Source organism: Mandrillus leucophaeus, unplaced genomic scaffold (genome assembly GCF_000951045.1).
Source record: "Mandrillus leucophaeus isolate KB7577 unplaced genomic scaffold, Mleu.le_1.0 Scaffold1005, whole genome shotgun sequence".
NCBI lineage: Eukaryota > Metazoa > Chordata > Mammalia > Primates > Cercopithecidae > Mandrillus > Mandrillus leucophaeus.
Genome location: NW_012098155.1, coordinates 391,751 through 411,925, shown reverse-complemented (window position 1 = coordinate 411,925; position 20,175 = coordinate 391,751). Strand labels below are relative to the sequence as shown.

General features: G+C 34.9%; 1 protein-coding gene across 1 annotated transcript in view; it reads right to left on the bottom strand.

Moving 5' to 3' along the window:
• The window catches only part of LOC105534982 (dynein heavy chain 14, axonemal), a gene marked incomplete at its 3' end in the record, with an annotated part of 322,900 nt that overhangs the window by 281,342 nt on the left and 21,383 nt on the right, over positions 1 to 20,175 (bottom strand). Inside the window, exons 5-7 of the mRNA XM_011973918.1 lie at positions 10,394 to 10,735; positions 9,509 to 9,878; positions 4,184 to 4,296 (exon numbers count right to left, since the gene is read on the bottom strand). Coding sequence (XP_011829308.1) covers positions 4,184 to 4,296; positions 9,509 to 9,878; positions 10,394 to 10,735 — 825 coding nt within the window. The remainder of the gene's footprint in view (positions 1 to 4,183; positions 4,297 to 9,508; positions 9,879 to 10,393; positions 10,736 to 20,175) is intronic.

Below are 20,175 nucleotides of genomic sequence, written 5' to 3'. Positions count from 1 at the left end.
TTGTATTGAATCTAGAGATCCATTTGGTGATATTTGACATGTTTATTAGGTCTTTCAATGGATGAACACAATGTATCTTCCATTTTTTAAGCCTTCTTTAATTTCTCTCTGCAGGGTTTTGAAGTTTTTTGTGTACAGATCTTATATATTTTTCTCGGGTTTATATATCTTATTTTTATGCTATTTCTCAATGCCAGTATATATAATGAAGTTGACTTTGTATACTAATCATGTATCCTGCAAACTTGCTAAAATAAGTTTAGTTTGTTTGTAAATTTTGTTTGATTTTGTTACATAGGTAATCATGGCATCTGAATATAAATAATATTTTACTTCTTCTTTTTCAATCCAGACATCTTTTATTTCTCTTTCTTACTTCAGTATACTGGCTGGAAACTCCAGTAAAACACTGAATAGAATTGGTAAGGGAGAACATCCTTATTCTTGATCTTAGGGGAAAAGTGTTCAGTCTTTCACCATTAAGGACAATATGTTTTTCATAGATGTTCTTTATTCAGAATGTTATCTTCTATTCTTAATTTGTTGAGAGATATTTTAATCAGGAATGAATGTTGAAATTCTGTAAAAAATTTTTTAACATGTACTGAGAATATCATCTGGTTTTTCTTTTTATGTTTAATATGGCAAATTATAGATTGATTTTTGAATGTTAAACCACCCTTGCATTTCTCAAGTTAATCTCTCTTGGTAATAATACAACATTCTCTATATATTAATGGACTTGATTTGGACATTTTTCTTTACAATGTTTGCATCTATATTTAAGAGGGCTATTGATTTCTAGGTTTTTTAAATTTTATTAATATCTCCTTTCTAAATCTGTTGTTTTCTTTCTTTTTTCTTCTTTTCTTTCTTTTTGATTCGCTCTTGTTGCCCAGGCTGGAGTGCAAATACACGATCTTAGCTCACTGCAACCTCTGCCTTCCAGGTTCAAGCGATTCTCCTGCCTCAGCCTCCCTAGCAGCTGGGATTACAGGCACCCGCCACCACACCCAGCTAATTTTTGTATTTTTAGTAGAGACGAGGTTTCACCATGTTGGCCAGGTTGGTCTCAAACTCCTGACCTCAGGTGATCCGCCTGCCTCGGCCTCCCAAAGTGCTGGGATTATAGGCGTGAGTCACTGCACCCAGCCTGTTTTCTTATAATATCTTGGTCTTGCTTTGGTGTCAGGGTAATACTGACCTCACAGAATGTGTTACGGCGGATTCCTTTCTCCACACTTTTCTGAAAAAGTTGGTGCATAACTGATATTATTTTTTCCATAAAAGTTTTGCACAAGCCATCTGGGTCAAGACTATTCCTTGGAGGAAAATTTTAAACCGTTTTTAACTATCAATTCTATATCTTTAGTACATATTATAGTTATTCCAGTTATCCATTTCTTCTTGAACAAGCTTTATTAATTTGCGTATTTTAAGGAATTTGCCCATTTAAGTACTTAAATTTATTAACTTAAAGTTGTTTTTAATATTTCAGTTTACCTTTTAATATCTACAGAATCTGTAGTAATGTCACCTCTTCTATTCCTAGTATTGGTCATTTGTCTATTTTCCCCACTGGTATTGAGAAATTATGATATTTCTTGTGCTTAAGAATGTAATGATCGTAAATCTATGGCTTTATGGTTTTCAATACACTTGGAAAATTTCTGGTCATTATTTTCTCAGTAATTTTTTCTGTTTCTCCGTCTCACTCCTCCTCTTGGGGAACGCCAAGTATTTATCTGGTAGGTTGCCTGAAGCTTTCCCACAGCTCACTGATGCTGTTTTCATTTTTAACATTTCTCTTTCTCCCTATGTTTCATGTGGAATCATTTCCAATGTTATATTTTTAAATTCACCAATCTTTTCTTCTGCACTGTTTAATCTGTGTTAATTTCCTCCAATGTATTTTTCACTTCAGACATTGTAAATGTTTTCATCTCTAGAGGTTTAATTTTGGTATTTTTTATATTTGTACCTCTCTCTAAACTTTTTTAATATATGGAATAAATATATAATCATTTTAATGTCCTTTTCTCTAATTTTAATAACTGTGTCAGTTCAGATTCAATTTCCATTGGTTAAGTTTTCATCATGAGTTCTATTTTTGGTTCTTTTTTGCATGTCTACTAATCTTTGATGGCATTCTAGAAATTGTACATTTTATCTTATTGGGTACTGGATATTATTATATTTCTATAGTCTTGAGCTTTGATCTGGGTGCAGTTAAATTACTTACAGTTTCATCATTTTAGGTCTTGCTTTTAAGATCTATTAGGGAGGACAAGAGCAACATTTAATTCAGGACTAGTTATTCCATATTACTGTGGCAAGACTGAGTGCTTATGAATTATGAGGTTTTCTGTTCTGACCGTGCATGCAGGCACTATTCCCAGCCCTATGTGAGCACCAGGCATTGTTCCCTCCAATTTTCTCAAGTAGTTGCTTCCCTGACCTCTGGCAGTTTCTCGTGTCATTGATTGGGTCTACTGAATGCTTGTGTAGGGACCCGCCACAAATCTATGAAGATCTCTGTCTCTGCAGCTTTATCTTCCCTGGTAGTTTATCCTAAATACTGTAGCCTACATTGGTTCTCCAGACCTTCAACAGCATCTCCTCATATCAGAAGTCTGCCAGGCTCTGCCTGTATTCCTCCCTATCTCCCCTCTCCAAGGTCTGGAAACTCAAGAAGATAAGTTGGTAGAATCGTAGGGCTTACCTTGTGTGTTTCTCATCTCTCAGGGATCCTTGTCCTTCATTGTCTGATGTCCAGTGTCCCAAAAACCATTGTTCCATATATTTTGTCTAGTCTGATTCGGCTATTTCAGGCAAGCTGGTGCTATGGTTTGAATGTCCCCTCCAAAACCCATATTGAAATTCAATTGCCATTGTAACAGTGGTGACATCTGGGGTCTTTAAGAGGTTATTAGATAATGAGGGCTCTGCCCTAATGAATAGATTACTGCCATTATCACAGGGATGGATTAGTTATTGTGGGAATTCAGCCCCCTTTCTCTCTCCATCTTGTGCTTTCACTTGCTCTTCTGCCTCCACCATAGGATAATAATGCAGCACAAAGGCCCTGGCAAGATGCCAGCCCCATGATCTTGGACTTCCCAGCCTCCAGAACTGTAAGCCAAATAAATTTCTTTTTGTTATAAATCATCTAGTGTGTGGTATTGTTAAGGCAACACTAAGTAGACTAAGACAGATGGTAAATCTGGTCCCTATACTCCATCTTGCTTAGAAGTAGAAGGCTGTGTGTGTGTGCATGTGTGTGTGTGTGTGTGTTGTTGTTGTTGTTCTTTTCAGTTTCTTGAATGTGCTTATTTATCATTTATTAAATTCACTTTTCATTTTTAATGGAGGCATTTAATGCTTAAACATTCATTTTCGTAGGGCTCTAGCCAATTGTGACAGGTTTGAAACGTGATTTTCTCCTGTTCCTTACTTTTAAATTTAAAAAAATTAGATTACATTTCCTGTATATTCTGATGGTTGCTTTTAAATTTCTATTGTTTTGGGTGGTTTGTTTTGTCTGCCATTTTTGCTGTTTTTCTGCTGTTCATTTTTTTTGTACTGCATGTGATTAAAGAATAAAGTGTATTGGGTTTATTTTATTCTGTAATTTATTGAGTTTTTTCCCTCAAAGTTTCAGTTAACTGACATTTTCCCTAAATCCTACAAATAATGTGAGTTCCCTTTGTTGTGTATATACTTTCTCTCTCTCCCCATCTATTTATATAGATGCACGTACATATATGTGTGTATATGATTATGTTAATTTTGCTACTTACTATCTCTATTTTATTACATGTCATGTTGAGTTTCTTTACATCTGAAAATAATTATTAGGTATATTACCAGATGTGGGGTTGCACAGTGAGGGACTATCAGGGAACACTGTACACTGGTGATAAAAGTCACGGTAATAAGGTCGTATTTTTCTATGATCTAAATTTATCTTTTCTGCCAAAATTAAACTTTGACATTTCCTCATGAACAATTAAGGCTTCCACAAAAAGTTATTTTTGGTATTCAAACTAGTAAATATTCAATGTAATTTTTATATAAGTACATGAATGATTTATACAATTCAAAGGCAAACTGTAGACTGCAAAAGATTACAATAATAAAACTATGGAAAAAGAAAACATTTTTCCTTTGCCATAATACTTACCTTAATGGGCCCAATGTGGGGAGATCCTTTAATTGTTGCAAGTATGACTTGAGACTCTTCTAACTGAGCTGATATGTCATCTATAGATGGTATTATGAAGATAGAGTAAATCTCTGTGTGGTGAAGAACTAAATGCAAAGGAGTAATGTTCCAAAAATCAATAATCTTAAATAGCATTTTTTCAAGAGCAGCTTCATTAGTTGCTGAAGTTGACATATCATTTATTTCATTTTCATACTGAAACATCTAAAATGAACAAATTATTCTTTAGTATCCAGTATAGCAAATAATTCCTGATATGTCTAAAATGGAAATTTTAAATGTATGTTTTGAAAGGCACATCAAAAATATTGAAGATCTAATTCCAGTTAGGTTTACATCCTTACCAGCAACTTTATGGTCTAACCTTCACGACATATCCCTTTGCACTTTAAAATCATCCTATTTCACGTTTTTCATAATCAGTGAAGATTTCCAACTTTCCCCTGATTCTAGCCAGTTATAAAGAGTATATACCTTCTGTATACGTGTAGGTGGTATTATTTCCTTCAGCATTCTTTCCTCTGCCCTAATGCCAACTGCTGAATTACTTTGTGACATGCTTTTACTCTCTATAATATTCTTGGGATATATTCATGTAAGAGAATGCAACTCTGATGGATCCCAATTTCCATGGCTTCCATTTCTTTGCCTCATTTCTTTCAGGATACATGTTTCTCAAAATACATTAGTGGAGTATATACAGACCTTCTTACCATGTGCACTGCCCTGCAATTCCTATAGGACAAGATCCTGATATAAGATCTCCAGAGTCACTCACTATAATAGAGATACTCAGAGACCTTCTCATCTACACATCTTAGAATTAACTAGTTGGGCTTATTGTTTTATAGCTGGTAGGTAAGACTCTGCCACCATTCTTGTATGTCATCTCTATGGTGTCAAAGAATAATGCCCAATCCCTATGTTTTAGTACGCAACTCAGTGGGGATTATGAATAGATATGACTAGTTTTCATCATTTCTCTTATATGCTTGCCAAAGATGAATTATAAGGATGGTGGGATCAGTTACTTCTTATGGCCTTAAGTAACAGTTTTGGAAAAGAAGCCTACCTTTTGACATAGATTATTCAGTCAAAGGCAGATAAAGAACTATAGAACCATCAAAGTTCGTGCCTAATGCTAACATTCTGAGATTGCTAAAAACTAAATCCAGACACTGATAATGTGTAAAGCAAAATTTCAGTGAAGTGAATCTAGCCTTGTCAAGTCTTTATGGTCAAAGTATGGGACCTGACTGACAAATAGTCAGATCTTCCAACTGACTTGATAATAGCTGGGTGGTTTCAGCTGAATCTTGACGGTTGTAATTAATTATCTAACTTCATTATAAAGCATATGGCTTTCCAAAGTGAAAATTATCAACCATAAAATGATTGATAAGTGTTCATCACATGCATACCGTTGAGCTCTTGCTCTTAATTTACTTCATGAAATGCTTTTCATGTGGTAGGTTTTTCAGAGCCTGCACAACATCTTGGACAAAATGGTTGTCATATAACTGCAAGCCACCATAGTTTATTCATTTAATAGAACTTCTAATATGACCTATCTTGGAAAGTCTTGCAGCGTGACCACCAACTCTGGGTCAGTCCTCCAAAATGCAAGTTTTAATAAATGAAGACTGAGTTTCTGGGCCAAATCCTGTTCATTTTGGCATCTACATTATACTGGATACATTGTCAAATTTCTACAGGATGACCAAAATCATCCAGGAGCTCTTAGAGTTCACTTGAAATTACCAGCTGATTGCCTTCTTATCCCTTCTATTATTACAATTATCTTCAAGAAGAAGAAGGAGTTCCTCTAACTCCTCACTGCAGTATTTCAAAGGCTGAAGACCTTGCTCACTTTTGTTCACATGTCAAACTGTCCTAATTGGGGCCCTCTAAAAAATGCATAGGACTTCCTTTGTAAACTATCTATTAATGTTAGACATGTAATAGCTGATTGGAACCCTTTGAGTTATTACAGGCCACCATCCCCATGTAGGCCACCAGCTGCTATCATATGTACCTATCTACCCTAACTTTTATAGCTTGCTGCTACATTTAGTCTGAAAAATTCTCACCCTTTATCTAACTTTACCCAAGAAGAGTTCCAATAACCCAAGACTGGAAATAAAAATACCACTAAAATTGTGCTAGATTTTATGCATGCTGATTTGAAATAAATTCATCTGTTGGTATTTGCTTTTATGCTCTGACATCATCTAGCTACCTTGCTGAATTCCCCTTGGCATGTATATCAGTTGGGCATGTATATCAGTTAGGAGGCTCTAAAATGAGATATGTAGATACGATGAATAGTATGAAGAAGATTCAGAATTATTTCATGATTTTTAGTGTAAACAGTTGGAAGAATGGAGCTACCATCAACTGAGATAAGAAACACAGAGGAAGAGTAGAATTTGGAGATGGAGAATGAAAGGTGAATGTTTTTGACATGTTTTGATACGTTTTTGACATATCTCAACTTAGACATATAAGCTGAGATACTGAATAGGAAATTGCATATGTGAATTTGGAGTTCAGGAGAAAGTTGAGATTAGGGCTGGTGATAAAAAATAATCTAATTTTTAAAAATGAAAGTTGTTTTTTAAAAAATTCTTCTTTTGAAATTCTTAAAAAAAAAGTGCCCATGTTCCTCATTACAACAGATTATTTAGTAGAGAATTACAGGAATAAAATACGTGTTTTGATTACATTATATGTTGTCAGCCATGAAACATTAAACATAAATGAAGCTTATTGCAAGTTAGGCATGAAAATAGAAAATTTTTAATCATGGAAAAATTGAAAAAAGTATTTTTTATTATAAAACTTACATGGAAAGTCAAATAGTTGTTTATTATGCATTTTAAATATAATGTCAAGTTATATATATGTTAAGGTAGGGCAATTCTTACATGTCTTAACATATTTTCATTTTACATATAATGAACACAGTGGTTTTTATATTTCCATTCCTATAAAATGTGTTCTGTATTAGTAGTACTGTTAAATAATGAAGCACTAATTTCATTTGTCATACATGAAAACCAGTATTACTGTTTTTTAATCACCTAAATAATAATGGAATAATTAATAGCTTACCCAATATCTCCAATTAAATAATTTCCTATCACCTATTATTCTACAAACGTACTATTATTTTCCCAGGCACTCATAAACTTCCTTTCCTAATTCCTATTCGTTGTATATTTACTTGCCTATTTAAAATTGGCCCATCTGGTATTTCAACCTATTTTTTTTTAAAACCATTTTTATTTACCTTGAGAGCTAGAAGATTCTCTACTTTACAGTTTTTATCAAGGGTAACTGACTTCCCAATAGTCTCCTGGAGAGCCTCCCAATGCCTTGGCTTGAGACAGGGATTTCCCAGAGCTATAATGATAGGCAGCTCTTGTTTAAACTCTGTTACCACTTGCTTAAGATGTGTCAGCATATCGCTTTTAGGTAAACCTATAAATGACAATGGGTCAGTAGGCTTACCATATGTTCATTATATTTTTTAAACAAAAATTGAGAAAAGATTTTTTTCTTTAAAATTTGTTAAACACTCCTTTATCAATTATTAAACTACATTAAAATAACATGAAGCAGTGAGCTTTATTAACACCATCCTTCCATGAGAATCAACTATGCATTAAAATAAAGAGAAATAGTTATAAGGACTGGTGACAAAAGCCCAACTATCACAACCAAATTATCTTAGAAAATTTGATACCAGGAGTGGCCAGCTACCACAGGTTTCCCAGATTTTCCCTGACATGATAAATATACAGACAAATGGGTACACATGCACATGCACACACACGTGAGCACACACACACAAACACACACACACAGCACAAACATTCAGAAGACTGTCATAGATTCTGGGTATTTATTTATTTAAATAACACCTTAACATAGCAAGATGAGGTCTTGCTGTGTTGCCCAGACTGGTCTCAAACTCCTGGCCTTGAATGATCCGCCCACCTCAGCCTCCCCAAGTGCTGTGATTACAGGCATGAGCCACTGTACTCAGCTGGTTTGGGTTTTTTAAAGTTTTGGTAAGTAGGGAAGAACATCAAGGGAAAAAATATACCATCACTACGATTTCATTAAAAAATACTTTAACACCAAAATGTAGGAAATGTAGGTGACAGCTTTGCCACAGACCAGCACTAGTCTGTCCTCTGCCACTGACAAACCACTGAAGTACAGGATTCAAAACCTATGGAGTGGAAGATTCAACTCTTACAACCTTTTTACTCAACTTGTAAAAGAAAGAGGAGGGGGCCAAAGTTAGAGACTCAGGAGAACTGAAAACTTCACCCATACATTCAAAAAACCAATTTGTACACATGGGGCTTCTTTTATAAAGCCATATTAAACAGTAATATGTTTTTAAGACCTGATTAAATAGAAGATCAAGAGTGTAACTTTAGTTTTGCCAGTCTAGACTTTGGCAAACAGCAAGATTTTATCTGGGGAACCATGGGTAAAAGAAGGTATCATCTAGTTGTTACTTTACTGTTCTCCAAAGCATGTATATAACAAAATATTAAGAGGGGATGCACACAATGAGTGTTATGTTAAAGAGACTGCAATTTGCCCCCAATTGTTCTCTTTTCTAAACTTCTGTGCTATTGTTATATTTCTTACATAATTTTAAAACAACTGAAATAAAGTGTTTTTCTGGCTTTTCTGGAGAAGAAATTAGTTTAAGGTATAGCTGAGTGATAGGGGAGAAGTCTTTAAAAAAAATACAAAGATATTCTCTTGGCCAGGTGAAACAACATCTCCCTTTTGGAAAGGGATATGATCTTACAGAAATGCTCTCACAAAAAGCAGTATCTTTGCATTGGCAAGATTTCAAATTTGATAATTAAAATAAAATAAACCTCTAAAAATTACACTGTTTACCCACTGCCCTAAAGATAATGATCATGCAGATGGTCCTTTATCATCAAAACATCTCCGACTAGTGCCCTAAGAAGGGCCATACTCAGGGTAAGGTAGCTGGGGTTCTGTGCAGGGAACCAACTTTTAAAGGACATAAAAATTGTTAATTACTTAATAAAACTTTTTTGACAAGGACTTAATCTCTTTTTTGCTTCAATAAAATTCCTACCTATACTCCTGTACTGTAGCTCTAGCCATTATGGTCAACCCCTGAGAACAGGTAAAGAAACAAGCCAAGGACAATGCTCTTGATGTCCAAAGGCCATTTGGTACATAGATCTAGGTGGGAAAATTTGAGAAACACATTTTTACCTTTTTCTAATACCGAGATTATGTTCATCAGTTTTGAAACATTTTTCTGTACTGATTCAACATCAATACTTTGAAGAGAACAATTCCTCCATTCCGAAGAGGCTTGCCTCCACTCCTCTTGTGCTTCCCATAATTTTTTCCTCAAAGTCAAGTCACATTCAATGTCAGAGATCTCTGAAAGCACAATCTGTGTAATTTCTTCCACATTAATAGAATGCATATGAGATTGAGAATCACTGAAACAATCCTGATAGCTTGAATATGCTTTAGCTTTGTTAGTTAAACTTGCAGCTTCCCCTGAGAGAGTCTGGATCATTTCCATTGCCGTTGACACTTGAGTACCAGCACATAACAAAAGAGGAGTTCTTATCTAAAAAATAAGAGTAGGACTTTCTAAGAGAAATCAGTATGTCTAGAACATACCTGTTTTACTGGCAGTGAAAGCATTTTAGTACATAATCTAGGCTTTTACCTGATAAGTGAGTGAAATTGGAACTATCATTACCATTTTGCCCAGACAAAGATAAAGACTGGCCCAGAAAGATTTCAGGGGGTTTTAGTCCTTTTTATGCCATGAGCCCATTTGGCAGTCTCTTGAAGCCTATGGTAAAAGTCACTAGCCATGCTGCTGTTTGTTCCCTACATTCACTCATAGTTGAGAAAATGCTAAGTTCCAGTTAGAAATTAGTGAAAATGGAGATGTAATTTTACTTCCCATTCAAATTCACAAATCACCAAAATTCTGTCTGTGAATCCCAGTTTAAGAATACTTGTATTAAATTGTTTAGCCAAAATTCCACTGAAAGCAAATACCCAAATGCCTGGACTTATGAGACTAAGGTCAAGTTTTTAATTTAAAAAATCCGAAAAAACCTAAAAACTTACCTTGGCTTTTAAATTGCTAACATCAACACGTAGACCACTGATACATGCTTCCAAGTTATCTCTGAATTTAGTTAAAGCAGTGTCTTTATTTACTATACTTAACTTCATAGATGATTTTAGTTGACTAAACTTAATATGAAGAACTTGGAATATGGCAATTTGCTCTTCTGAAATATGGATCTGGTGATGGGTTACAACAGAATATAGCTGAGAAATTGTTAAGTACTCTTTTTCTAATTTAGATATTTTTGAGGAAATTGTATTCAAAAAAATAAAATGCTCCACGAATTCTTCTATTTCAGTGGGATCACATTCCAGCTGCTGCAATGATGATTCCACAACCTGAAATCAACATGTCAATTATAATTGTATAATGACTTTTCACCATTTTGGAAGACTAATTATTCTTTTTAATTTCTCTTACTTATATAAGTCTAATTTCAAACAATAATGAAAACATCATATATTAGTCTGTTCTCACACTGCTATAAAGAACTGCTTGAGACTGGGTAATTTGTGAAGAAAAGAGGTTTAATTGACTCACAGTTCCATAGGCTGTACAAGAAGCATGGCTGGGAGGCCTCAGGAAATCTACAATCATGGCAGAAGGTGAAGGGGAAGCAAGCACATCTTACCAAGGAAGAAAAGAGGAGAGAGAGAGAGAGACAGAGAGAGAGAGACAGAGAGAGAGAGAGAGAGAGAGAATGAATGTGGGAGTGCTACACACTCTCAAACAACCAGACCTCCTGAGAGCTCCATTGCAAGAACAGCAAACAACCAGACCTCCTGAGAACTCCATTGCGAGAACAGCAAACAACCAGACCTCCTGAGAACTCCATTGCGAGAACAGCAAGGGGGAAGTCCACCCCTATGATTCAACCACCTCTCACCAGTGCCCCCATTTCAACATGTGGGGATTACAATTTGACATGAGATTTGGCTGGGGACACAGAGCCAAACCATATCACATAATCTAGACATAATTCTAAGTATTATTTAAGTACTGGGGCATTAACATGACCAAATCCTTCTACTGTTAACAAAAGGCACTTGAATGTATCCCACATTCAAGTGGGATAATGCTATTAAGACATAAAATAAGTAAATGCTATTAAGACATAAAATAAGTAAATTGTGAATAACAATTTTTAAGAAATGTAATATAAATGGTAAATTATGACTGAAATGTGAACGGTGCATAATAATTGCTACAACTTTTTGAGCATGTATGTGATAGGTTCTTTAGGTACATGATCATACTTTATTCAGATAGCATATTTCCTAATTAAGTATTTTTTTCTAATTTGCACAGGAGGAAACTCAGTCTTAGAGGGATTTATTGTACCAAGATCAGAAATGTAGTAAGTTACAGAACTGTGATTCAAACCCAAATTGATTCCAGATCTCATTATTTTCCACCATACTTATATCTATTATATTTATAACCTCCATACTTTTCAAAGGTGTATATAAATTACTCCATAAAATGCTTGAAGTAATTGCATTTCTGTGCTGGAATTACAATTTTGTCATATTTTTTCATGTTTCAAGAGCTCTTAAGGAGTATGCCTGCATAATTTTATGTAATTTTGGTATGAAAGTCAGTTCAATTTTTAATCTTCACAGCCTTGAATTAATTTCATATATGTGTGTGTCTAATGTGATATTAAAGTAAATGTTCATGCAAAAATCACAATACACAAAAGTTTATAAGATGGAAAAGTTTATCAGATGGTCAACTATTATTCCATTACCGAGAGATTACCATTGTTAATCCATCAGAAATTTTATTATGGGGTATGTGTGTGTCTCTTTGCCACAGAGTTTATATTGGAGGCCTTAAAATCAGAGAAACTTATTTTTGATCCCAGCCTCAGTATTTACTAACTGCATGAACCTCAGCAAATAGCTTTATTCTAATAAACTTATTGTCCTCATCTGTACTTTGGAGATCAAATAAAATAATTTAGTAATGGACTTATAATGTACCTGGCACATGGAAGGTGCATCAAGAATGATCATGTCAGTAGACTGAGTAAACATAACTATTTAGACTCCAATACAGATAGTAATCAAATGCCCCTCAAATTTTAAAATACATATTTATATCACAAACAACGAAATAATTCCAATCTCATATAAACCAAGAGAATATAAAAAGGTAAAATATACCCAAACTTCATTTATGACACTAGCAACATATTGATACCAAAACCAGATAAGGATGGTAAAAGAAAATTATAGATAACTTTCACTTATAAACATAAATACAAAAACCTTAAAAATAATATGTATGCATGTGTATGCACATGCTGGTAAGGTAAATGTATCAATTTGGATGTGAGATTACCCTTAGAAAGTCAATTAATATAACTCCCCACAGAAAAAGGTTAAAGGAAAACTGCAAGATTATCTCAATAGATGTAATGAATAAGCATTTGATAAAATTCATTTACAATAAAAACTCTTACAAACTAAAAATAGAAAGTACTTTCTTATTGTTCAATTCCCACCTATGAGTGAGAACATGTGGTGTTTGGTTTTTGGTCCTTGTGACAGTTTGCTGAGAATGATGATTTCCAACTTGGACACAGGGCAGGGAACATCACACACTGGGGCCTTTGTGGGGGTGAGGGGCTGGGGGAGGGATAGCATTAGGAAAAATACCTAATGTAAGTGATGAGTTGATGGGTACAGCAAACCAACATGGCACATGTATACCTATGTATCAAACCTGCACGTTGTGCACACGTACCCTAGAACTTAAAGCATAATAATTTTAAAAAAGTATTTTATTTAACCACATAAAGGGAAGCTACCAAAACCCTCAGGAAATATAAATACACCCAGGATAAGCAGCAGCCAGAAAGAGGATGAATAAACAGAACTTTCAGAACAGATTCTTTGAAAAATAGCTCAGAAACAACCTTCTGGTACTGGTACAAGAAAAGGCACATAGACCAAGGGAACAGAATGGAAAACCAGGAAATAGGACCACACACCTACAACTATCTGATCTTCGACAAACCTGACAAAGAGAAGCAATGGGGAAAGGATTCCCTCTTCAATAAATGGTGCTGGGATAACTGGTTAGCCACATGCTGAAGATTGAAATTGAACCCCTTCCTTATGCCATATACAAAATTTAACTCAAGATGAATTAAAGACTTAAATGTAAAACCCCAAACTATAAAAACCCTGGAAGATGACCTAGGCAATACCATTCACGACATAGGCACGGGCAAAGATTTCATGATGACGATGCCAAAAGCAATTGCAATAAAAGCAAAAATTGACAAATGGAATCTAATTGAACTAAAGAGCTTCTGCACAGCAAGAGACTATGAACAGAGTAAACAGCCCACAGAATGGGAGACAATTTTTGCAAACTAGTCATCCAACAGAGATCTAATATCCAGCCTCTATAAGGAATGTAAACAAATTTACAAGAAAAAATCAAACAACTCAATAAAAAAGTGGGTAAAGGACATGAACAGTCACTACATGCAGCCAACAATTACATGGAAAAAAAGTTCAACATAACTGATCATTAGAGAAATGCAAATCAAAACCACAATGAGCTACCATCTAATACCAGTCAGGATGGCGATTATTAAAAAGTCAAAAAATAACCGATGCCTGTGAGGTTGTGGAGAAAAAGGAATACTTATATACTGTTGATGAGAGTGTAAATTAGTTCAGCCATTGTGGAAGACAGTGTGGCGATTCCTCAAAGACCTAAAGATGGAACTACCATTTGACCCAGCAATGCCATTACTGGGTATATATGCAAAGGAATATAAATCATTCTATTATAAAGACACATGCATGCATATATCCATTGCAGCACTGTTCACGATAGTAAAGACATGGAATCAACCTAAATGCCCATCAATGATAGACTAGCTGAAGAAAACATGGTATGTATACACTATGGAATATTATGCAGCCGTAAAAAGAATGAGATCATATTCTGTGCAGGGACATGGATGAAACTGGAGGCCATTATCCTTAGCAAACTAATGCAGGAATAGAAAACCAAATACCACATGTTCTCACTTGTAAGCAGGAGCTAAATGATGACAGCACATGGACACATAGAGGGGAACAACACACACTGGGGCCTATTGGAGGGTGGAAAGCGGGAGGAGGGAGAGAGTAAGGAAAAATAAGTAATGGATTAATACATGGCTGATTAAATAATCTGTATAACAAACTCCTTTGACACGTTTACCTATGTAACAAATCTGCACGTTCTGCACGTTCCCCTGAACTTAAAAGTTAAAAAAAGACACATGTACACACGTTTATAGCACCACATTTTACAACTGCAGAAATATGGAAACAATCTAAGTGCCCATCAACCAATAAGTGGGTAAATTAAATGCGGAATATACACATCATGGAATACTACTCAACTATAAAAAAGGAACAAAACAATGTCTTTTGCAGAAACTTGGATGGAGCTGGAGGCCATTATTCTAAGTGAAGTAACCCAGGAATGGAAAACCAAGTATCATATGTTCTCACTTATACGTGGGAGCTAAGCTATAAGGATGCAAAGGCATAAGAACAATATAATAAACTTTGGGGACTCAGGTGGGAAGGGTGGGAGGGGGGTGTGAGATAAAAGACTACATATTGGGTACAGTGTATATTGCTCAGTTGATAGGTGCACCAAAATTTCAGAAATCACCACTAAAGAACTTATCCATGTAACCAATAATCACTTGTACCCCAAAACTATTGAAATAAAAATATATAATAAAAATAAATTAAAAATTAAAAAATGAAGACTGAAAACTGTAAAACTTCTAGAAGAAGACAGGGGCAAAGCTCCATGATGTTGGTCTAAGTAATGATTTCTTGGATATGACCCTGAAAGCACAAGCAACAAAAGCAAAATGAGATGAATAGGATTACATCAAACTAAAAATCTTCTGCAAACCAAAGGAAACAATTCATAGACTGAAGGGACAGCCTATGAATTTGGAGAAAATATTTTGCAAGCTATACATCTGATAAGGGGATAATTTATAAGCAACTCAAATACCTTTACAGAAAGAAAATAAACAATCCAATAAAAAGTAGATATGTCTCAAGAGAAGACATACAAATGGCCAACAGATATATGAAAAAAAAATGCTCAATACCACTAATCACTAGGGAAATTCAAGTTAAAATCACAATGAGTCATCACCTTACACCTATCAGAATAGCTATTATCAAAATGATGAAAGTACATGTGGCAAGGATTTGGAGAAAAGAGGACAGTTGAACACTGTTGTTTGGAATATAATTTCATACTGTCCTTTTGGAAAACTGTATGGAGGTTCCTCAAAAAACTAAAAATAGAATTACCACATGATCCAACAATCTCACTTCTGGGTATTTACCCAAAAGATCTGAAACAAGTATGTCAGAGATGTCTGCACTTGCATGTTCCTTTTAGCACTATTCACTTATGGACACTTATGGACACTACCTGTCTATCAAGAGATGAATGGACAAATAAAATGTATTATATGTACACAATAAAATACTATTCAGCTTTAAAGAAGAAATTCAGTCTGTCATTTGTGTCAATATGGATGGAACTGGAAGACACACTAAATAAAATAAGCTAGGCACAGCAAGGCACTGAAAGACAAATATCATATGTTCTCAATTATATGTGGAATCTCAAACAGTGGAACTCATAAAAGAAGAGAGGAGAATGGTGTTTACTAAAGGCTATGAGTGGGGGAAATGGAATGATGGTCAAAGGGTACAAAGCCTCAGATGGAAGGAGTAAGATTTGTGTGTGTGTGGTTTTTTTTTTTTTTTTGAGATGCATTGCACAGCATGGTGAATATATTTAATAATAGTGTATTGCACATTTCAAAATCACCAAGAGAATAAATTTCAAATGTCTTTATCATAAAAATGATAAGTATTTGAGATGATGGTTATGTTAACTAGCTTAATTATTCCTTATGTTCATAAATCATTATATCACTTTGTACCCTATAAATACATACAACAATATAAATATACACAACAATGTAAAACCCTAAACTGTAAAAACTCTGGAAGATAACCTAGGCAATACCATTCAGGACATAGGCATGGGCAAAGATTTCATGATGCATTTGTTCATTTGCAATAAAACTTTTCAAAAAGACAAAAAATAAAATTAAGAAACAGCTTTGCAACGATTAACTTAATTCCACAACCATTCTAGGTAGGGTAATAATATTATCCCTAACTTACCTTTGAGGAAACTATGGTACAGACAGGATATCTCTATTAATACCTTCCTTCAAATAGTAAACAGAACAGCTAGGTTTTTTAAAAAATCATTTGCATTGAAACATAATTTTTATATAGAAAAATGCTAATTGTTCATTTTGATGAGTTTTAAACACTGATATATATTTGTAACTACCTCCATAAACAAAATATAGAAAACTTCACCGTCCTAGAAAGATGCCTTGTGACCCATCCCAATCTCCTCCCATCCCTGGCTTCAGAAAACAATCTGTCTAGTTATTGTTGCTATAGATCAAATTTGTCTTGTCAAGTTTCATATATGAGTACATGGAATCACATAGTAGGTACTCCTTTGTGTCTGGCTTCTTTTGCTCAACATGTTTTTGATATTTATCCAAGTTGTTGCATGTAGTAGTGGTTTTTTTTTGGTTTTGTTTGTTTGTTTGTTTTTTACTGCTGCATGCTATTCTAATACATGAATATATCAAATATATATCAAATTTTTCTTATCTGTTCACCTATTTATATACACTTGGATTGTTTTCAGGTTTTGGCAATTGCAAATAAAGCTTCTCTGACCACTTGGGTGCAAGTCTTTGTGTGGACTTGTTTTCATTTTTCATGGGTGAATAATATGGAATGGAACTGATGGATTAAAAGGTGAGTATTTAACTTTAAAAGTAATTGCCAGTTTTCCAAAGTGACTGTACCATTTTGCATTATCACCTGCAATGTATGAAACTTCTAGTTTCCCCATACCTTTTTTAACATCTGATATTGTCAATATTTAAATTTTAGCCATTCCAATGGCTATATAGTGAATTGTCATTGGAGTTTTAATGTACATTTCCCTGAAGACTGTGATGTTTAGCACAGATTGTATCTATTTGTCATCTTCTTTCATTAAATGTCTGATCAAATACTTTGCACACTTTTTATTGGGTTGTCTTGTATTTTTATAGGTACTTTGTCTTGTAAGAGGTCTTCCTTATGTGTGATGGATACAAGTCCTTTGTTAGATACACAAAATCCAAAGAGATTTTTCTCTCTTTAAAAATGTTACTCCATTGCCTTCTTTCTTACATAATTTCTCACCAGAAGTCTGTGAAATTTCTTATTTTTCTGTTTCTCATTCTTTATCTTTTTTTGGGGAGGAGGTCTTGCTGCATTGACAATTTTCTCCTTTTCACTGGTTTTCAGTAATTGTATTATGTTTTGGGCATTGTTTTCTTTTTTGTTTTCATTGAATTTCATTGAGCTCCTCAAATCTATTGGTTTATACTTTTCATCAAATTTGGAAACTATTTCATCATTTTTCAGATATCTTTTGTCCGTCCACCTTCTCTTTTCCCATGAACTATAATTACACATGTGATAGGTCACTTGGTATTATCCCACAGGCAACTGAGGCTCTGCTTTTGTTTGACTTCTTAGTCTTCTTTCCTCTCTGTGCTTCCTTTGTAATTGATTCTATTTCTATTTTTTCAAGTTCAGATTTTTTTCTGCAGTGTCTAATCTCCTATTAATCTCATCAAGTTAAATTTTCATTTAGGATACAGTCAGCCATCCATGTCTGTGGGTTCCGCACCCATGGATTCAACCAACCACAAATGGAAAGTGTTTTTAAAAAACAATTAAAAAATTAAAACAATAAAAAATATACAATGCCATATAAAAATTACATAGCATTTACATTGTATTTGGCATTAAAAGTAATCTAGAGGTGATTTAAAGTATACAGGAGGATGTGGGTAGGTTATATGTAAATACATGATTTATATAAGGGACTTGAGTATCTGTGGGTTTTGGTATCCTTGGAGCCCTGAAACCAATCCTCCACAAACACAAAGGGCTGACTGTATTGTAGTTTTCATCGCTTTAAGTTTTGCTATTTTGCTCTTTTTAAATATCTTTCATTTGTCTATTTGTTATGTTCATGTTTTCATTTAAATACTTGTACATAAATATATAATCTGTTTTAGTGTCCTTTTCTGATAGCCCCATTTTGCCATTTCTGTTTCCATTGATTTTTTTTCTCTTAGTTGTAGGTCACATTTTATTGTTTCTGGGAATGTTTAATAATTTCTGGTTGAAAATCAGGCATTGTCAATGTTGCATGTTATATATCTGATTTTTGCTGTTTTCATTTAAAGAGTGTTGTCTTTCATTTCTTCAGGTAATTAAATGCAGATCAGTTTGATCTCTTTGAGGTCTATCTTTAATCTTTGGAAGGGTAGGTATAAAACAGACTTTCCTTTAGGGATAGTTGGCTCTATTGCTAAGGTTTACCCATTCGGGGTCCACACTGAATGCCTTGTACAATCACTGAGATCCTCCACTCTGGGCAGTCAGAACTTGGTGATTTCTAAAGATTGTTCTGCTTACAAGTACTGGTTCCAATTCATCTTTGTGAACTTTCACCCTACGAACATTCTGCCTACTAAGCAGAGTCACAGGACCCCAGGGCAGATTTCTGGGGCTTTTTACTTTCTTCATAGCTTCCTTCTTTATAGGACTCTGCCCTAAAAATTTCAGCCATTTCCTCAACTTATTGAGGCCAGTTCCCCTTCCCTGTACATATTTGTAGTCCAAAAACTATCCCCAGGCAGAAATCCTCTCTCTCACTTGTTTCCCTTATTTCCAGAATCATAATCCTGTACTACCTGTTAATCAGTATCTGAAGGTATTTATTTATTTCTCTTTCTCTCTCTCTCTCTCTCTCTCTTTTTGAGAAATAGTCTTACTCTGTTGACCATGCTAGAGTGCAGTGGCATGATCAACTCACTGCAGCCTCAACTTCCTGGGATCAAGCCATCCTCCCACCTCAGCCTCCTGAGTAGCTGGGACCACAGGTGTGCACCACCATGCCTGACTAGTTTTCTTGCACTTTTTGTAGAGATGGGTTTTCACTACATTGTCCAGGCTAGTCTTGAACTCTTCAGCTCAAGCACTCCACCCGCCTTGGCCTCCCAAATTGCTGGCATTACAGAGGCATGAACCAATGTACCCCACCAGTATTTCTTTCCTTTATTTTATTTAGTTGTTTATGGAAGGAGGTTAAGTTCAGTCTTTGTTTCTCCAGCATGGCTAGATCACAGATTTTGAACTTAGGCAGTCTCACATCATAATCAATGTTGTAAACATTATATTCTCATTCCTGTCTACATAGCTAAATGGATGAAGATGAACTTTCTGGGAGTATGTAATTTATGTGCTATATAAGGACTTTTAAAACAGAAAATACAACCAGGTGTGGTGGCTTATGCCTATAATCCCAGCTATTCAGGAGGCTGAAAGGATCACTTGAGGCCAGGAGTTAGAGATCAGCCTGGGCAACATAACAAGATCCCATCTTAAAAAAAAAAAAAAAAAAATCTGGGTATGGTGGTACGTGCCTGTAATCCCAGCTACTCAGGAGGCTGAGGCAGGATAATCGCTTGAACCTGCGAGGCAGAGGTTGCAGTGAGCCGAGATTGCGCCACTGTGTTCCAGCCTGGGCGACAAGAGCAAAACTCCATCTCAAAAAAAAA